Source organism: Dryobates pubescens, chromosome 28, assembly GCF_014839835.1.
Source record: "Dryobates pubescens isolate bDryPub1 chromosome 28, bDryPub1.pri, whole genome shotgun sequence".
NCBI classification, from domain to species: Eukaryota; Metazoa; Chordata; class Aves; order Piciformes; family Picidae; genus Dryobates; species Dryobates pubescens.
In genome coordinates, this window is record NC_071639.1 from 2,310,578 (window position 1) to 2,323,918 (window position 13,341).

General features: G+C 54.7%; 1 protein-coding gene across 1 annotated transcript in view; it reads left to right on the top strand.

Annotated features, from left to right (window-relative positions):
- ARHGAP18 (Rho GTPase activating protein 18) overlaps positions 1 to 13,119 on the top strand; it is a 101,160-nt gene extending 88,041 nt beyond the window's left edge. Inside the window, exons 14-16 of the mRNA XM_054173979.1 lie at positions 4,855 to 4,979; positions 7,586 to 7,647; positions 12,533 to 13,119. Coding sequence (XP_054029954.1) covers positions 4,855 to 4,979; positions 7,586 to 7,647; positions 12,533 to 12,624 — 279 coding nt within the window. The 3' untranslated portion in view covers positions 12,625 to 13,119. The remainder of the gene's footprint in view (positions 1 to 4,854; positions 4,980 to 7,585; positions 7,648 to 12,532) is intronic.
- The last annotated feature ends 222 nt before the right edge of the window (positions 13,120 to 13,341 follow it).

Here is a 13,341-nt window from a genome sequence, read left to right on the forward strand (position 1 = left end):
TAAGCTCAGCATTTCTCTAGGTACCAGTGGGGTTCATCGCTTTGGGGTTACCAGCGGGACACGTTTAGAGGGTTGGGCTCTCTGTCTGTCTGTCTCTCTCTCTCTCTGTCTCTCTCTCTGTCTGTCTCTCTCTCTGTCTCTCTGTCTCTGTGGCATCAGTTTTGGGCCTCTCACTCCAAGAAAGACATCGAGGTTCTGGAGTGTGCCCAGAGAAGGGCAACAAAGCTGAGGAAGGGTCTGGAGAACAGGGCTGGGGAGGAGCAGCTGAGGGAGCTGGGGGTGTTTGGTCTGGAGAAGAGGAGGCTGAGGGGCAACTTATTCAGAGCCTCACCACCCTCAGACTGAAGAACTTCCTCAGCTCCAGTCTGACCCTGCTCTCCCTCAGCTTCAAACCATTCCCCCTTGGCCTGGCTCCAGACACCCTCATGAAAAGCCCTCCTGCAGCCTTCCTGCAGGATCCCTTCAGGTCCTGGCAGGCAGCTCTAAGGTCTTCTTGGAGCCTTCTCTTCTCCAGGCTGAACACCCCCAGCTCCTTCAGCCTGGCCTCACAGCAGAGCTGCTCCAGCCCTCCAGCATGTTTGGCCTCCTCTGGGCTCACTCCAGCAGCTCTGTGTCCTTCTGCTGGGGACATCAGACCTGGAGGCAGGATTGAAGGTGAGGCCTGAGCAGAGCAGAGCCCAGGGGCAGAATCCCCTCTGCTGCCCTGCTGCCCACCCTGCTCTGGCTGCAGCCCAGCACACAGCTGCCTGCAGGGCTGCAGGAGGCACTGCTGGCTCCTGGGGAGCTGCTCAGCACCCAGCACCCCCAAGGCTCTCTCTTCAGGGCTGCTTTCAACCCTCTCTTGCACCCAGCCTGGATTTGTGCCCAGGGTTGCTTGACCCAGCTGCAGGACCTTGCACTTTGATTTATTGAACCACATGCAGTTGGCACTGGCTCGCTTCTCAAGCCTGTCCAGCTCCTTCTGGATGCCATCCCTGCCCTCAAGTGACTGCCCTGCCCCACACAGCTTGGTGTCACCAGCAGGCTTGCTGAGGGAGCACTCATTGCCTCGGTCCATGTCAGACAGAGAGCACTGGAGTCCTGCTGAAGCTTGTGGTGATTGGGAGACATCTCGTGGTGGCTTGTTGGAATGCACTGCTCTGAGGGGCCTGGGGTTGCCTCAGCAAGTGTGTGCTGGCACACTCTGGCCAGAACAAAAGTTGTCACATTCCAGGAGAGGCTTTTGATCAAACTGTTAAGGAAAAAGTATTAAATAGAATATGACAAATGATGATGATGTAAAGACCCTCAAGTCTGCCTCCTCTGTTAGAGTGGAATGGAATGGAATGGAATGGAATGGAATGGAATGGAATGGAATGGAATGGAATGGAATGGAATGGAATGGAATGGAATGGAATAGACCAGGTTGGAAAAGACCTCAGAGATCATCAAGTCCAACCTATCACCCAGCACCATCTAATCAACTAAACCATGGCACCAAGGGCCTCAGCCAGGCTCTTTTTAAACACTTCCAGGGGGACTCCACCACCTCCCTGGGCAGCACATTCCAGTGGCCAATCTCTCTTGCTGGGAAGAACTTTCTCCTCCCCTCCAGCCTAAACCTCCCCTGGCACAGCTTGAGACTGTGTCCTCTTGTTCTGCTGCTGGCTGCTGGAAGGGTTTGAAAGAAGCTCACAGGTGCCTGCTGTGCCTGCCCCAGGCTCAGTGTGGTAGGCCACTGTACTTCCATCAGCTGAGGATAGATCTCCTCAGGTTTTTGAAGTGTGCAAGCACCTAACTCAGCCAGAGGTTTCACTCTTGGAGCCCTCATGCTGAGAGTCCCTGGGAGGCAGGAGAGGGGACCCCCAAACTAAACAGTGTGGGTGACTCCCCCATCAGGAAGCTGTCAGTCCCCTTGTAGGTGCTTGCTTTTACCTTATGACCTGGATGCTTTGAGCTGTGCTGTGCAGAGAAAAGGTCCTGCTGTGACTTAGCTCCCAGGTGTTTTATGGCCACATTTTCTTCCCCACCAACTTGCAGAGCAAATGGGTGAGGGGATGCTCAGTGTCTGTTCTCCCTGCACTTGGGCACCATGACCAGGTTGTGCAGCTGAGCACCAGTTCTCCTGTGAATGCAGGTGGTGAGAGGGGCAAAATGCATTCATTGACTGAGCCAGTGATGAGTTTGCCTGAATAAACAGTGACTGTTCTGTTTGATCTGTGACCAGAATGTTACAGCTCTGTGGCCATCTCTTGCTTTGTCTCTCCTCTACTCCCAAGCAGGCAGGTTTTAAATTCATTCATCATGTGCCTGCTGTTCTCCAGCTGAAGGTTGGAAAGACTGAGCCAGAATGAGGCAGAACTGTGTGCAAAACTCAAACCCAGCTCCAATTTACCATGCTGGCTTTGGTGAGAGGCTGGTTAAGGACATCTGTGAATAACCATTTCAGCCTTCAGAGTTTCCCCTCTATTTTGCCAAGATGCCAGCAGTTTGGAAAGAAGCAAGAGACTTTAAACAGGAGTTTGCTTGCTAGCAGATGGCTGCAGCCATTGTCTCCAGAGCTGGAGACTTGAAAGAACAGATTGTGGATGCCCCCTCCCTGGAGGTGTTGAAGGCCAGGTTGGATGAGGCCTTGAGGAACCTGGGCTGGTGGGAGGTGCATGGCAGAAGAGTTAGACCTAGATGATGCTTAAGATCCCTTCCATCTCAGTCTGTTCTTTAAGGTCCTTTCCATCTCAGTCTATTCTTTAAGGTCCCTTCCAAATCAATCTGTTCTTCAAGGTCCCTTCCATCTCAGTCTATTCTTTAAGGTCCCTTCCAACTCAACCTATTCTTTAAGGTCCTTTCCATCTCAGTCTGTTCTTTAAGGTCCCTTCCATCTCAGTCTGTAAGGTCCCTTCCATCTCAGTCTATTCTTTAAGGTCCCTTCCATCTCAGTCTATTCTTTAAGGTCCCTTCCATCTCAGTCTATTCTTTAAGGTCCCTTCCATCTCAGTCTATTCTTTAAGGTCCTTTCCATCTCAGTCTGTTCTTCAAGGTCCTTTCCATCTCAGTCTATTCTTTAAGGTCCCTTCCAACTCTATCTATGCTTTAAGGTCTCTTCCATCTCAGTTTATTCTTTAAAGTCCCTTCCATCTCAGTCTGTTCTTTAAGGTCCTTTCCATCTCAATCTATTCTTTAAGGTCCCTTCCAACTCAGTCTATTCTTTAAGGTCCCTTCCAAATCAATCTGTTCTTCAAGGTCCTTTCCATCTCAGTCTATTCTTTGAGGTCCCTTCCATCTCAGTCTATTCTTTAAGGTCCCTTCCAAATCAATCTGTTCTTCAAGGTCCTTTCCATCTCAGTCTATTCTTTGAGGTCCCTTCCATCTCAGTCTATTCTTTGAGGTCCCTTCCATCTCAGTCTATTCTTTAAGGTCCCTTCCAACTCAACCTATTCTTTAAGGTCCCTTCCATCTCAGTCTATTCTTTAAGGTCCTTCCCAGCCCAAACCATTCTGTGGTTCTATGATGTGACAGAATTAGGGCTAGATGTAGGCAGCTGCTCTCTGAGATCCATTGCAGTGCTCCAAAGCTTTGACTTCATGATTTCTACAGAGCAAATTCCTGATTTGATGATGTTTTAGACATGGTTGTTTTAAATCAGTAAAGGACATAGAGAAGGAATGTTTGGTAAAGCTACTCAGCACAGCTCCTCACCTGCCTGTGGGACAAGAGGCAATGGTGCTGAGCTGGTGGTGGAGTCCCCATCCCTGGAGGTGTTCAAGGGGGGATTGGATGTGGCACTTGGTGCCATGGTTTAGTCATGAGGCCTCTGGTGACAGCTTGGACTTGATGATCTTTGAGGTCTCTTCCAACCTTGGTGATTCTGTGGAAGAGGGCAGACTGAGAGTGCAGATTAGGAAGGAATTGTTGACAGTGAGGGTGGGGAGGCACTGGAACAGGTTGCCCAGGGAGGCTGTGGCTGTCCCCTCCCTGGGCAGCAGCAGTGAATGAAGTGCCCTCATCATCACCCCTGACTGCAGAGGCTCCTACATTTCTTCTCCTGTCAAAATCAGCACATGTAGGTAAAGGATGGGGTAAGATGAATAGAAAACTGACCTCCAGGCTTGCAGGAAGAGACATTAGGACCTTGTCCACTAATCAGTGATGCCTTGTTGTGACTTCAACTGCCATGCACTGCAAGCTGAACAGGCAAACCCTCCTTGGGACCCCCCCCTTCTCTGCAACTCATATGCCTGATACTCACCATCAAGGATTTGGGGGCTGAAATCAGTACAAATCCATCCTGTAGTCAGCCCTGCAGGCTGACTTTGCTGAAGCTATTAGATTCTGGAGCATTCAAAAGTGGGGAGAAAAAAGCTGCAGCAGTGAATGTCTGCTTGAAAGGGAAATCATCTTTGATTCACTTCAAGTGGGCTGAGCCATGAGTGCTTTGTGATTTCTCTTGGCTTGGTGGGTTTTTTTCCCCCTCTGGCAGGCATTGCAGATGAAATGAAGCTGGAAAGGCTTCTTCTGGAAGCTGTAGCAGAGGGGTGGTGCAGGGGGCTTGCCTTCCCTTGAGGTCCCTTCCAAGCCCCAGCAGCCTGTGATGTGCTTGTGTCCCAGCAGAGTGTGTTGTATGAGCACGGCAGAGATTGCTGCTCTTGTTCTTGCCACCCCTGAAAGGTCATTAACCACTGCTGTCCCTTTGGTCTCCCCCCCTCCCTGCTGCTGAAGGGGGCTGAAGGTCTGCTGTCACTCTCTGAGGTCCTGCAGGGCTGGGTGGCAGGCAGGAGTGCAGTGCAGAGCACTGTGTGAAGCTGCTTGCTGCAGAGTGAGGAGCTGCTCAGAGCCAGCTGCTGGCAGCTTTGTTCCCATTCCATTGTTGCTTTGCAGGCTGATGTTCCTCAGGGAGTGATACGGGTGCAAGCTCCTCATCTCTCCAAGGTTTCCATGGCAATCCAGCTGACAGAAGAGCTGAGAGCAGGGGATGTGGTAGCCAGGTTCCTCAGCCAGAAGAGGTACAGACACTCTTTCCTTTGGTTGGCATGTGGGGGGAGCTGGCTTTGCAGGTGTTACAGCAAGCAAAGTGAAGTCCAAGTGAGGGCTGCAGAGCCTCCCCTGTGGGGGCAGGCTGGGAGAGCTGGGGCTGTGCAGCCTGGAGGAGAGAAGGCTCCAGGGAGACCTTGGAGCAGCCTTCCAGGACCTGAAGGGGCTCCAGGAGAGCTGGGGAGGGACTTCTGACAAGGGCTGGGAGTGACAGGATGAGGGACAATGGCTTTGAGCTGGGAGAGGGGAGACTGAGACTGGTGATGGGGAAGAAATTGTTTCCAGTGAGGGTGGTGAGACCCTGGCACAGGTTGCCCAGGGAGGCTGTGGCTGCCTCCTCCCTGGAGGTGTTGAAGGCCAAGCTGGGCTGGTGGGAGGTGTCCCTGCCCATGGCAGGGGGCTGGAACTGGATGATGTTGAAGGTCCCTTCCAACGCAACCCACTCTATGGAACTATGAATCACCCAGCAGCTGCTCTGAGCACTTCTCTCTCTGAGGGTTTGGAAAGAGCTTTCCCACACCTGTGCTTGTGCACTGTCCCCCAGCAGCAGGACAGCAAGGTCACCACCTTGCTGAAGGAGGTTTGTCTGCTGGTTTATTGGAATGAAAGCAGAAGTCCAGTTACAGGAAACAGCCTCACAGCAGTGCTCAGGCAAGGCAAGCTCTGAGAAGTGGAATGCAGGCTGAGAGAACCTGACCTGGATGGAAAACTGGCTCCAAGTAGATGAGACTTGATGTGTTTATGGCCCAGGCAAACACAAGGGAATGAGCACTGACAGAGAGCTGCACTGGGAATAGAACAGAACAGAAGAGAAGAGAATAGGCCAGGTTGGAAGAGACCTTCCAGAGTGGTTTGGGTTCTAAGGGACCTTCAAGATCATCACAGCCAACCCCCCCTGCAGGGACACCTCCCACCAGCCCAGGCTGCTCAAGGCTTCATCCAGCCTGGCCTTGAACACCTTGGTCTTGAAGCTGCCTTCCAACCCAAACCCATTCTGTGTTTCTGTGATTTCTGGTACCAAGACAGAAGGCAACTCCAAGAAAAGAAGCCTGGGAAAGAACCAAAGGGATGAAGGGAAGAGGAGCAAACTACTTTGTAACCCCATGCAAGGGAGCAGGAGCTGGGGTATGAACATGTGCAATGTCCTCCATGTGCAGTGGGGAGCTCCCTGTGAGCCATCCACCAGCAGCTCAAGGGGGAGAAGCTTTAATCCAGCTTTGCCATCTGCTTCCTATATGCATGAGACAAAGAAGAGATCACAGTGGAAGTCAGTCTCTGCCCCCTGTGCACCCTGAAGAGCTGCATCCTGCCCAAGCAAGTGCTGTGCTGCACTGCCTGGCATTAAGGAGCTGCTTTGCCCTACACTGCTGGGTTTGGGGCTTCCACTTTCTGGCAGGACAGCTCTTGGCTTGTCTGTGCCTTCAGCATACATTAGCACAGCTCCAGAGGGAGAAGAACAGAATCCCTTTGTGCCACAGGGACTTGATTCTGGGTTGGGGGCTCTATTTTTCCACTTCTTTTGAGCTGCAGCCAAATTAAAACCAGCAAGGATGTGGTTTCTCCCACTCAGCCATAAGGGCTTTTGGTCAGACACAGGGAATACTTAGTGCTGCAGCAGCTCTTTTGCCCTGAAAGAGGGCTGGGGGTAAATCTCAGGCTGGTTTCTAACACACACACCCCCCCCAGTTTCTTCATCTAGAGGCTAAGGTCAGGGCTGTTGCACCTGGGGCAAGGCAAACCCCATTAGCATTCCAGGTTGGGGGCTGAGGAGATTGAGAGCAGCCCTGCAGAGAAGGACTTGGGAGGGCTGGTGGGGGAGAAGCTGGGCAGGAGCCAGCAATGGGCACTGGCAGCCCAGAAGGCCAAGGGCAGCCCCTGGGCTGCCCTTGGCCTTCTGGGCTGCCAGTGCCCATTGCCTGAGATGGAGAGAGAGGATCCTGCCCCTCTGCTCTGCTCTGACCTCACCTGTGTCCAGCTCTGGAGGCCTCAATACTGGCCCTGATGGAGCAGGTTCAGAGGAGGGCCTCAAAGATGATCAGAGAGTTGGAGCACCTCTCTAATGAGGCCAGGCTGAGGGTGTTCAGCCTGGAGAAGAGAAGGCTCCAGGGAGACCTTAGAGCAGCATCTCAATATCTGCAGGGGAGCTGCAGGCAGGCTGAGGGGGGGGACTGTGGGGACAGGGTGAGAGGCAATGGTTTGGAAGCTGGAGCAGGGCAGAGTTAGGTTGGGGCATCAGAGGGTGGTGAAACACTGGCACAGGCTGCCCAGAGGTGCAACCTCCCCATCCCTGGAGACCTTCAAGGCCAAGCTTGATGTGGCCCTGAGCAACCTGCTCTGGTTGGGCATATTCCTGCTGACTGCAGGGTGCAGGACAAGAGGAGCTTTGGGAGCCCCTTCCAGCCCAGTGCATTGCCCCCCTGCAGGATCAGTGTGCAGGGCTGGTGGGGTGCACTGTGTGCATCAGCAATGAGGCTAAGCCCTGAGAGTTCAGCACCCTGCTGACCTTCTCCTGGGCACAGGATGAGCAATCTCTTTCCAATCTACTTATGCTCTGTTGGTTTCTTTTTGTTCCTGACAGTGGAAATGTCCAAACACTCAAGAAAGAAGAGGTCTTTCTCTATGAAATAGGAGGAAATATTGGTAAGAAAGGCTGCTGAACATCCCTTGGCCTGCTCTCCACAGGCTGCACTTACATTGCTGTTCCTAGTTCTCCCTGAGGCTAAGGCAGTTAGCCTTGGGCAGGAGGAAGCAGAGAGATGTTCCTGAGCTCTGTGTGCAGTGAAGCACCAGGGAGGGGGTGGCCAGGAAGGTGCCTGAAGTTCATCTCTGTGGACTGAGGCACAAAAACTCAGCTCACAGACTTCGTGCCCTGCAGTTCAGTGGCACTTGCAGGTTCCTCTGGGCAGGGGGGAAAAGCCAAGCTCAGCCAGAGCAATGATCCAGTGGTGTGCCCCAGGGATCAGTGCTGGGCCCCAGCCTCTTTAGTATCTTCATTGATGATCTGGAGGAGGGCATTGAGTCAGTCATCAGTAAATGTGCAGATGACAGGAGGCTGGGGGCAGGAGTTGGTCAGTTAGAGGGCAGAAGGGCTCTGCAGAGGGACCTTGCCAGGCTGGACAGATGGGCAGAGGCCAACAGGATGGCATTCAACAAGTCCAAGTGCCAGGGGCTGCACTTTGGCCACAACAACCTCAGGCAGAGCTACAGGCTGGGGGCAGAGTGGCTGAGAGCAGCCAGGCAGAGAGGGAGCTGGGGGTGCTGGTTGACAGCAGCTGAACATGAGCCAGCAGTGTGCTCAGGTGGCCAAGAAGGCCAAGGGCATCCTGGCCTGCATCAGGAAGAGTGTGGCCAGCAGGAGCAGGGAAGTCCTTGTGCCCTGTGCTCAGCACTGCTCAGGCCACACCTTGAGTCCTGTGTCCAGTTCTGGGCCCCTCAGGTCAAGAAGGACATTGAGAGACTTGAAGGTGTCCAGAGAAGGGCAAGGAGGCTGGGGAGGGGTCTGGAGCACAGCCCTGGGAGGAGAGGCTGAGGGAGCTGGGGTTGCTTAGCCTGCAGAAGAGGAGGCTCAGGGGAGACCTTCTTGCTGTCTCCAACTCCCTGAAGGGAGGTTGTAGCCAGGTGGGGGTTGGTCTCTTCTCCCAGGCAGCCAGCAGCAGAACAAGAGGCCGCAGTCTCCAGCTGTGCCATGGGAGGTTTAGGCTGGAGGTGAGGAGAAAGTTCTTCCCAGAGAGAGTTGTTAGCCACTGGAATGTGCTGCCCAGGAAGGTGGTGGAGTCCCCATCCCTGGAGGTGTTCAAGAGGGGATTGGATGTGGTCTCAGCAGAGTGGAGCAGAGGGGCAGAATCCCCTCCCTGGCCCTGCTGGCCACACTTCTCTTGCTGCAGCCCAGGATGTGATTTGCTTTCAGCAGGTCCAAACATCTGCTGTGCCTGTTGAAGCAGGCTGTGATCCCAGATGCAAGGCTTCTCTGGAAGGAGAGCAGTATCCTGTTCATGGGAGACAGCTGTAATGGCTGTAGGAAAAAAGGTTTTGTCACAGCATTGCAGGGACACCAGAGCAGCCTCTGCTGCCACTTCAGAGGTGTCAAAAGCTGTCTCTAGGAGAGGAAGCAATGGCTAGTGGCAGGCTTGGAACAGGAGAGGAAGCTTAGACATTCCTCTGAGTGGTTTACTTCCAGACAATTTCAACTCTAATCATCCCTTACGAATGCTGATTTGTAAGGAAGGTGCTGGAAGGTGTCCAGAGAGAGAGGGCTGGAGCTGCTCTGCTGTGAGGACAGGCTGAGGGGGTTGGGGTTGTGCAGGCTGGAGAGGAGAAGGCTCCCAGGAGACCTCATTGTGGCCTTGCAGTATCTGAAGGGGGCCTGCTGAAAGCAAATCACATTCTGGGCTGCAGCAAGAGAAGTGTGGCCAGCAGGGCCAGGGAGGGGATTCTGCCCCTCTGCTCCACTCTGCTGAGACCACAGCTGCAGCTCTGGGGCCAGTGCTGGAGCCTCTGTGCCAGGAAGGATCTGGAGGGGCTGGAAGGTGTCCAGAGCAGGGCCACGAGGAGGAGCAGAGGGCTGGAGCTGCTCTGCTGTGAGCACAGACTGAGGGAGTTGGGGTTGTGCAGGCTGGAGAGGAGAAGGCTCCCAGGAGACCTCATTGTGGCCTTGCAGGATCTGCAGGGGGCTCCAAGAAAGCTGGGGAGGGACTTTTGAGGCTGTCAGGGAGGGATAGGACTGGGGGGGATGGAGCAGAACTAGAAGTGGGGAGATTGAGATTGGCTGTGAGGAAGAAGTTGTTCCCCAGGAGGGTGGTGAGAGCCTGGCACAGGTTGCCCAGGGAGGTGGTGGCAGCCTCCTGCCTGGAGGTGTTTGCAGCCAGGCTGGAGGTGGCTGTGAGCAACCTGCTGCAGTGTGAGGTGTCCCTGCCCATGGCAGGGGGTTGGGACTGGCTGAGCCTTGAGCTCCCTTCCAGGCCTGACAATTCTGTGATTCTAACTGTTAATAATCCCAGGTGAGCTAAGAGAAACTCCCAAGCTTTAACCTGCTGTAGAGGGAGCCCAGAAGTGAAAGAGCTCAGCAGGCTCAAGGTGCTTTGAAGTGTTCACAGCTGTGCCCTGTGCAGTGCTGCCACCCTTTGCCCTGGCAGATGGAGCTGCTGAGGGCTCCAGACAGTTTTGGACTACTCAGGACACCTCAGGGCTTCAGGGCACTGAGTAGGGCTTCTGCTGCTGCTTCATGACCAGGACTGGACAGGGACCTGGCCCAGCACTGCCTCTGTGCTCTCACTGCCTGGACACTGCAGTGGGAGTGGGAATGGACCTAGCTCAGCAGCAGGGGCAGTACACAGCATGTGGTTGGGATACAGCTCCAGGAAGTGGCAAGGAGAGCAGGTGGAGAGGGAACAGCTGGAAATGGCCTGGTTGAGCTGCAAACCTTCTTGCCTGCTCGGTGCAGGGAGTCCAGGGACACAAACCCAGCTGCAGCATTGCTCCTGTGCTTGCCTCCAGCTTCAGGAGCACTGTGCTGGACACCAGCAGCCATCTAGCCAAGCACAGTGGAGCAGAGAGTAGGAGAGGGGCTGTGATCTGCAAATGCAAGAGATGAAGCTTTGCCTGCAGGGCAATGGGAGCAGCAGGCAGCTCTTGGTGGGCTCATCACAGCTACTGCACACACATGAAGTGCTTGTAGTGCACCAAGAACACTGTCCTGCTTCTCCCTCCTTGGAAACCATGACAGCTGGAAGTGCTCTGCAGATCTGCTGACCAAGGGGAGCAAGACAGGGAGGAACATCTGCCTGGCAAGGCCAAACCTTGCTCCAGTTCCCAGGGAAGAGGGGAAGTAGCTGGAAATGTCAATGGGCTTCTCTGCCAGTGTGAGCCTGCGGGGTGGTTTTGGGCACCAGGGGCCCAGGGCAGTGCTGTTTTCTTCCTGAACCTAAATGTGCCTGGTGTGTGTGAAAAAGCTGAGCTGGAGCATGCCACAGAGGTGGCACAGCCCCTGCCCTCCTGCCTTCTCCCTCTCCTGCCTTCTCCCTCTCCTGCCTTCTCCCTCTCCTGCCTTTTCCCTCTCCTGCCTTTTCCCTCTCCTGCCTTTTCCCTCTCCTGCCTTTTCCCTCTCCTGCCTTTTCCCTCTCCTGCCTTCTCCCTCTCCTGCCTTTTCCCTCTCCTGCCTTTTCCCTCTCCTGCCTTTTCCCTCTCCTGCCTTTTCCCTCTCCTGCCTTTTCCCTCTCCTGCCTTCTCCCTCTCCTGCCTTCTCCCTCTCCTGCCTTCTCCCTCTCCTGCCTTCTCCCTCTCCTGCCTTCTCCCTCTCCTGCCTTCTCCCTCTCCTGCCTTCTCCCTCTCCTGCCTTCCCCCTCTCCTGCCTTCTCCCTCTCCTGCCTTCTCCCTCTCCTGCCTTTTCCCTCTCCTGCCTTTTCCCTCTCCTGCCTTTTCCCTCTCCTGCCTTTTCCCTCTCCTGCCTTTTCCCTCTCCTGCCTTCTCCCTCTCCTGCCTTTTCCCTCTCCTGCCTTTTCCCTCTCCTGCCTTTTCCCTCTCCTGCCTTTTCCCTCTCCTGCCTTTTCCCTCTCCTGCCTTCTCCCTCTCCTGCCTTCTCCCTCTCCTGCCTTCTCCCTCTCCTGCCTTCTCCCTCTCCTGCCTTCCCCCTCTCCTGCCTTCTCCCTCTCCTGCCTTCTCCCTCTCCTGCCTTTCCCCTCTCCTGCCTTCTCCCTCTCCTGCCTTTCCCCTCTCCTGCCTTTCCCCTCTCCTGCCTTTCCCCTCTCCTGCCTTTTCCCCTCTCCTGCCTTCTCCCTCTCCTGCCTTCTCCCTCTCCTGCCTTCTCCCTCTCCTGCCTTTTCCCTCTCCTGCCTTTCCCCTCTCCTGCCTTCTCCCTCTCCTGCCTTCTCCCTCTCCTGCCTTCCCCCTCTCCTGCCTTCCCCCTCTCCTGCCTTCTCCCTCTCCTGCCTTCTCCCTCTCCTGCCTTCTCCCTCTCCTGCCTTTCCCCTCTCCTGCCTTTCCCCTCTCCTGCCTTTCCCCTCTCCTGCCTTTCCCCTCTCCTGCCTTCTCCCTCTCCTGCCTTCTCCCTCTCCTGCCTTTCCCCTCTCCTGCCTTTCCCCTCTCCTGCCTTTCCCCTCTCCTGCCTTTCCCCTCTCCTGCCTTCTCCCCTCTCCTGCCTTTCCCCTCTCCTGCCTTTCCCCTCTCCTGCCTTTTCCCTCTCCTGCCTTTCCCCTCTCCTGCCTTCTCCCTCTCCTGCCTTTCCCCTCTCCTGCCTTTCCCCTCTCCTGCCTTTCCCCTCTCCTGCCTTCCCCCTCTCCTGCCTTCCCCCTCTCCTGCCTTCTCCCTCTCCTGCCTTTCCCCTCTCCTGCCTTTCCCCTCTGTCCCCCTGCCTCCCCAGGACACGTGGGAAGGGTAAGAGCACTTCTGGGTTTTAGCTGCATTGCCCTTAGTTTGATCCCAGTTGCAGGCTTGGAAGCCTGGATGGACTAGAGCTCTGAGAGGGGCTTGGAAAGCTGTGTCCTCTCTTCCTTGGCACTGCTCTGACCACCTTTCTCTCTTCTGCCTCCAGGAGAGCGCTGCCTGGACGACGACACCTACATGAAGGACCTCTACCAGCTCAACCCAAATGCTGAGTGGGTTATAAAGCCCAAGCAGAGCTAAGGTCACCACTGGTGGCAAGAGAAGAACCTGGGGACTTCTTTCTCAATGTTTCAGGGGGGGCAGTGTGTCCTTGCAGCATCCAGCTGAGCTCCACAGAGACATAGAACCTGGCCCAGATTTTAAAGCAGAGGTGCTGGAAACCCAGCAGTGATTTGCAGTAAGTTTGGAGTTTGACTTGCAGCAAAACCCCCAACAAATACTAATTTGGAGCTAGCAGGTTTGGAACAAGTACCTTAAATCTTTGACTGGCACTAAGCTACCTCCCACCTGGCAGGTCCTGTTTCAGAGGAATTTACCTTGGCAAACAGATGGTGAAGCTGCTTCTGTCAGAGGTCCCCAGCCTGTTTGTGCAGGGCTGTGTGCTCCTGCAGGTCCTGCCAGCACCAGAGAGGCAAATCCTGCTCAGCACTTCAGAGTGGGACAGTATTAAAAGCACCTAAAAGCAGCCCTAGGAAATACCCAACTGCATGTGGAATTCCCAGGGAAGGAGAAGAAGAAAGATGCAATGCAATAAGTTTTGTCTTTGGGAGCCCTGCTCTGTGTTTAGCCCTGCTCTGTGTTTAGCCTTGGGGAGCCCTGCTCTGTGTTTAGCCTTTGGGAGCCCTGCTCTGTGTTTAGCCTTTGGGAGCCCTGCTCTGTGTTTAGCCCTGCTCTGTGTTTAGCCTTGGGGAGCCCTGCTCTGTGTTTAGCCTTTGGGAGCCCTGCTCTGTGTTTAGC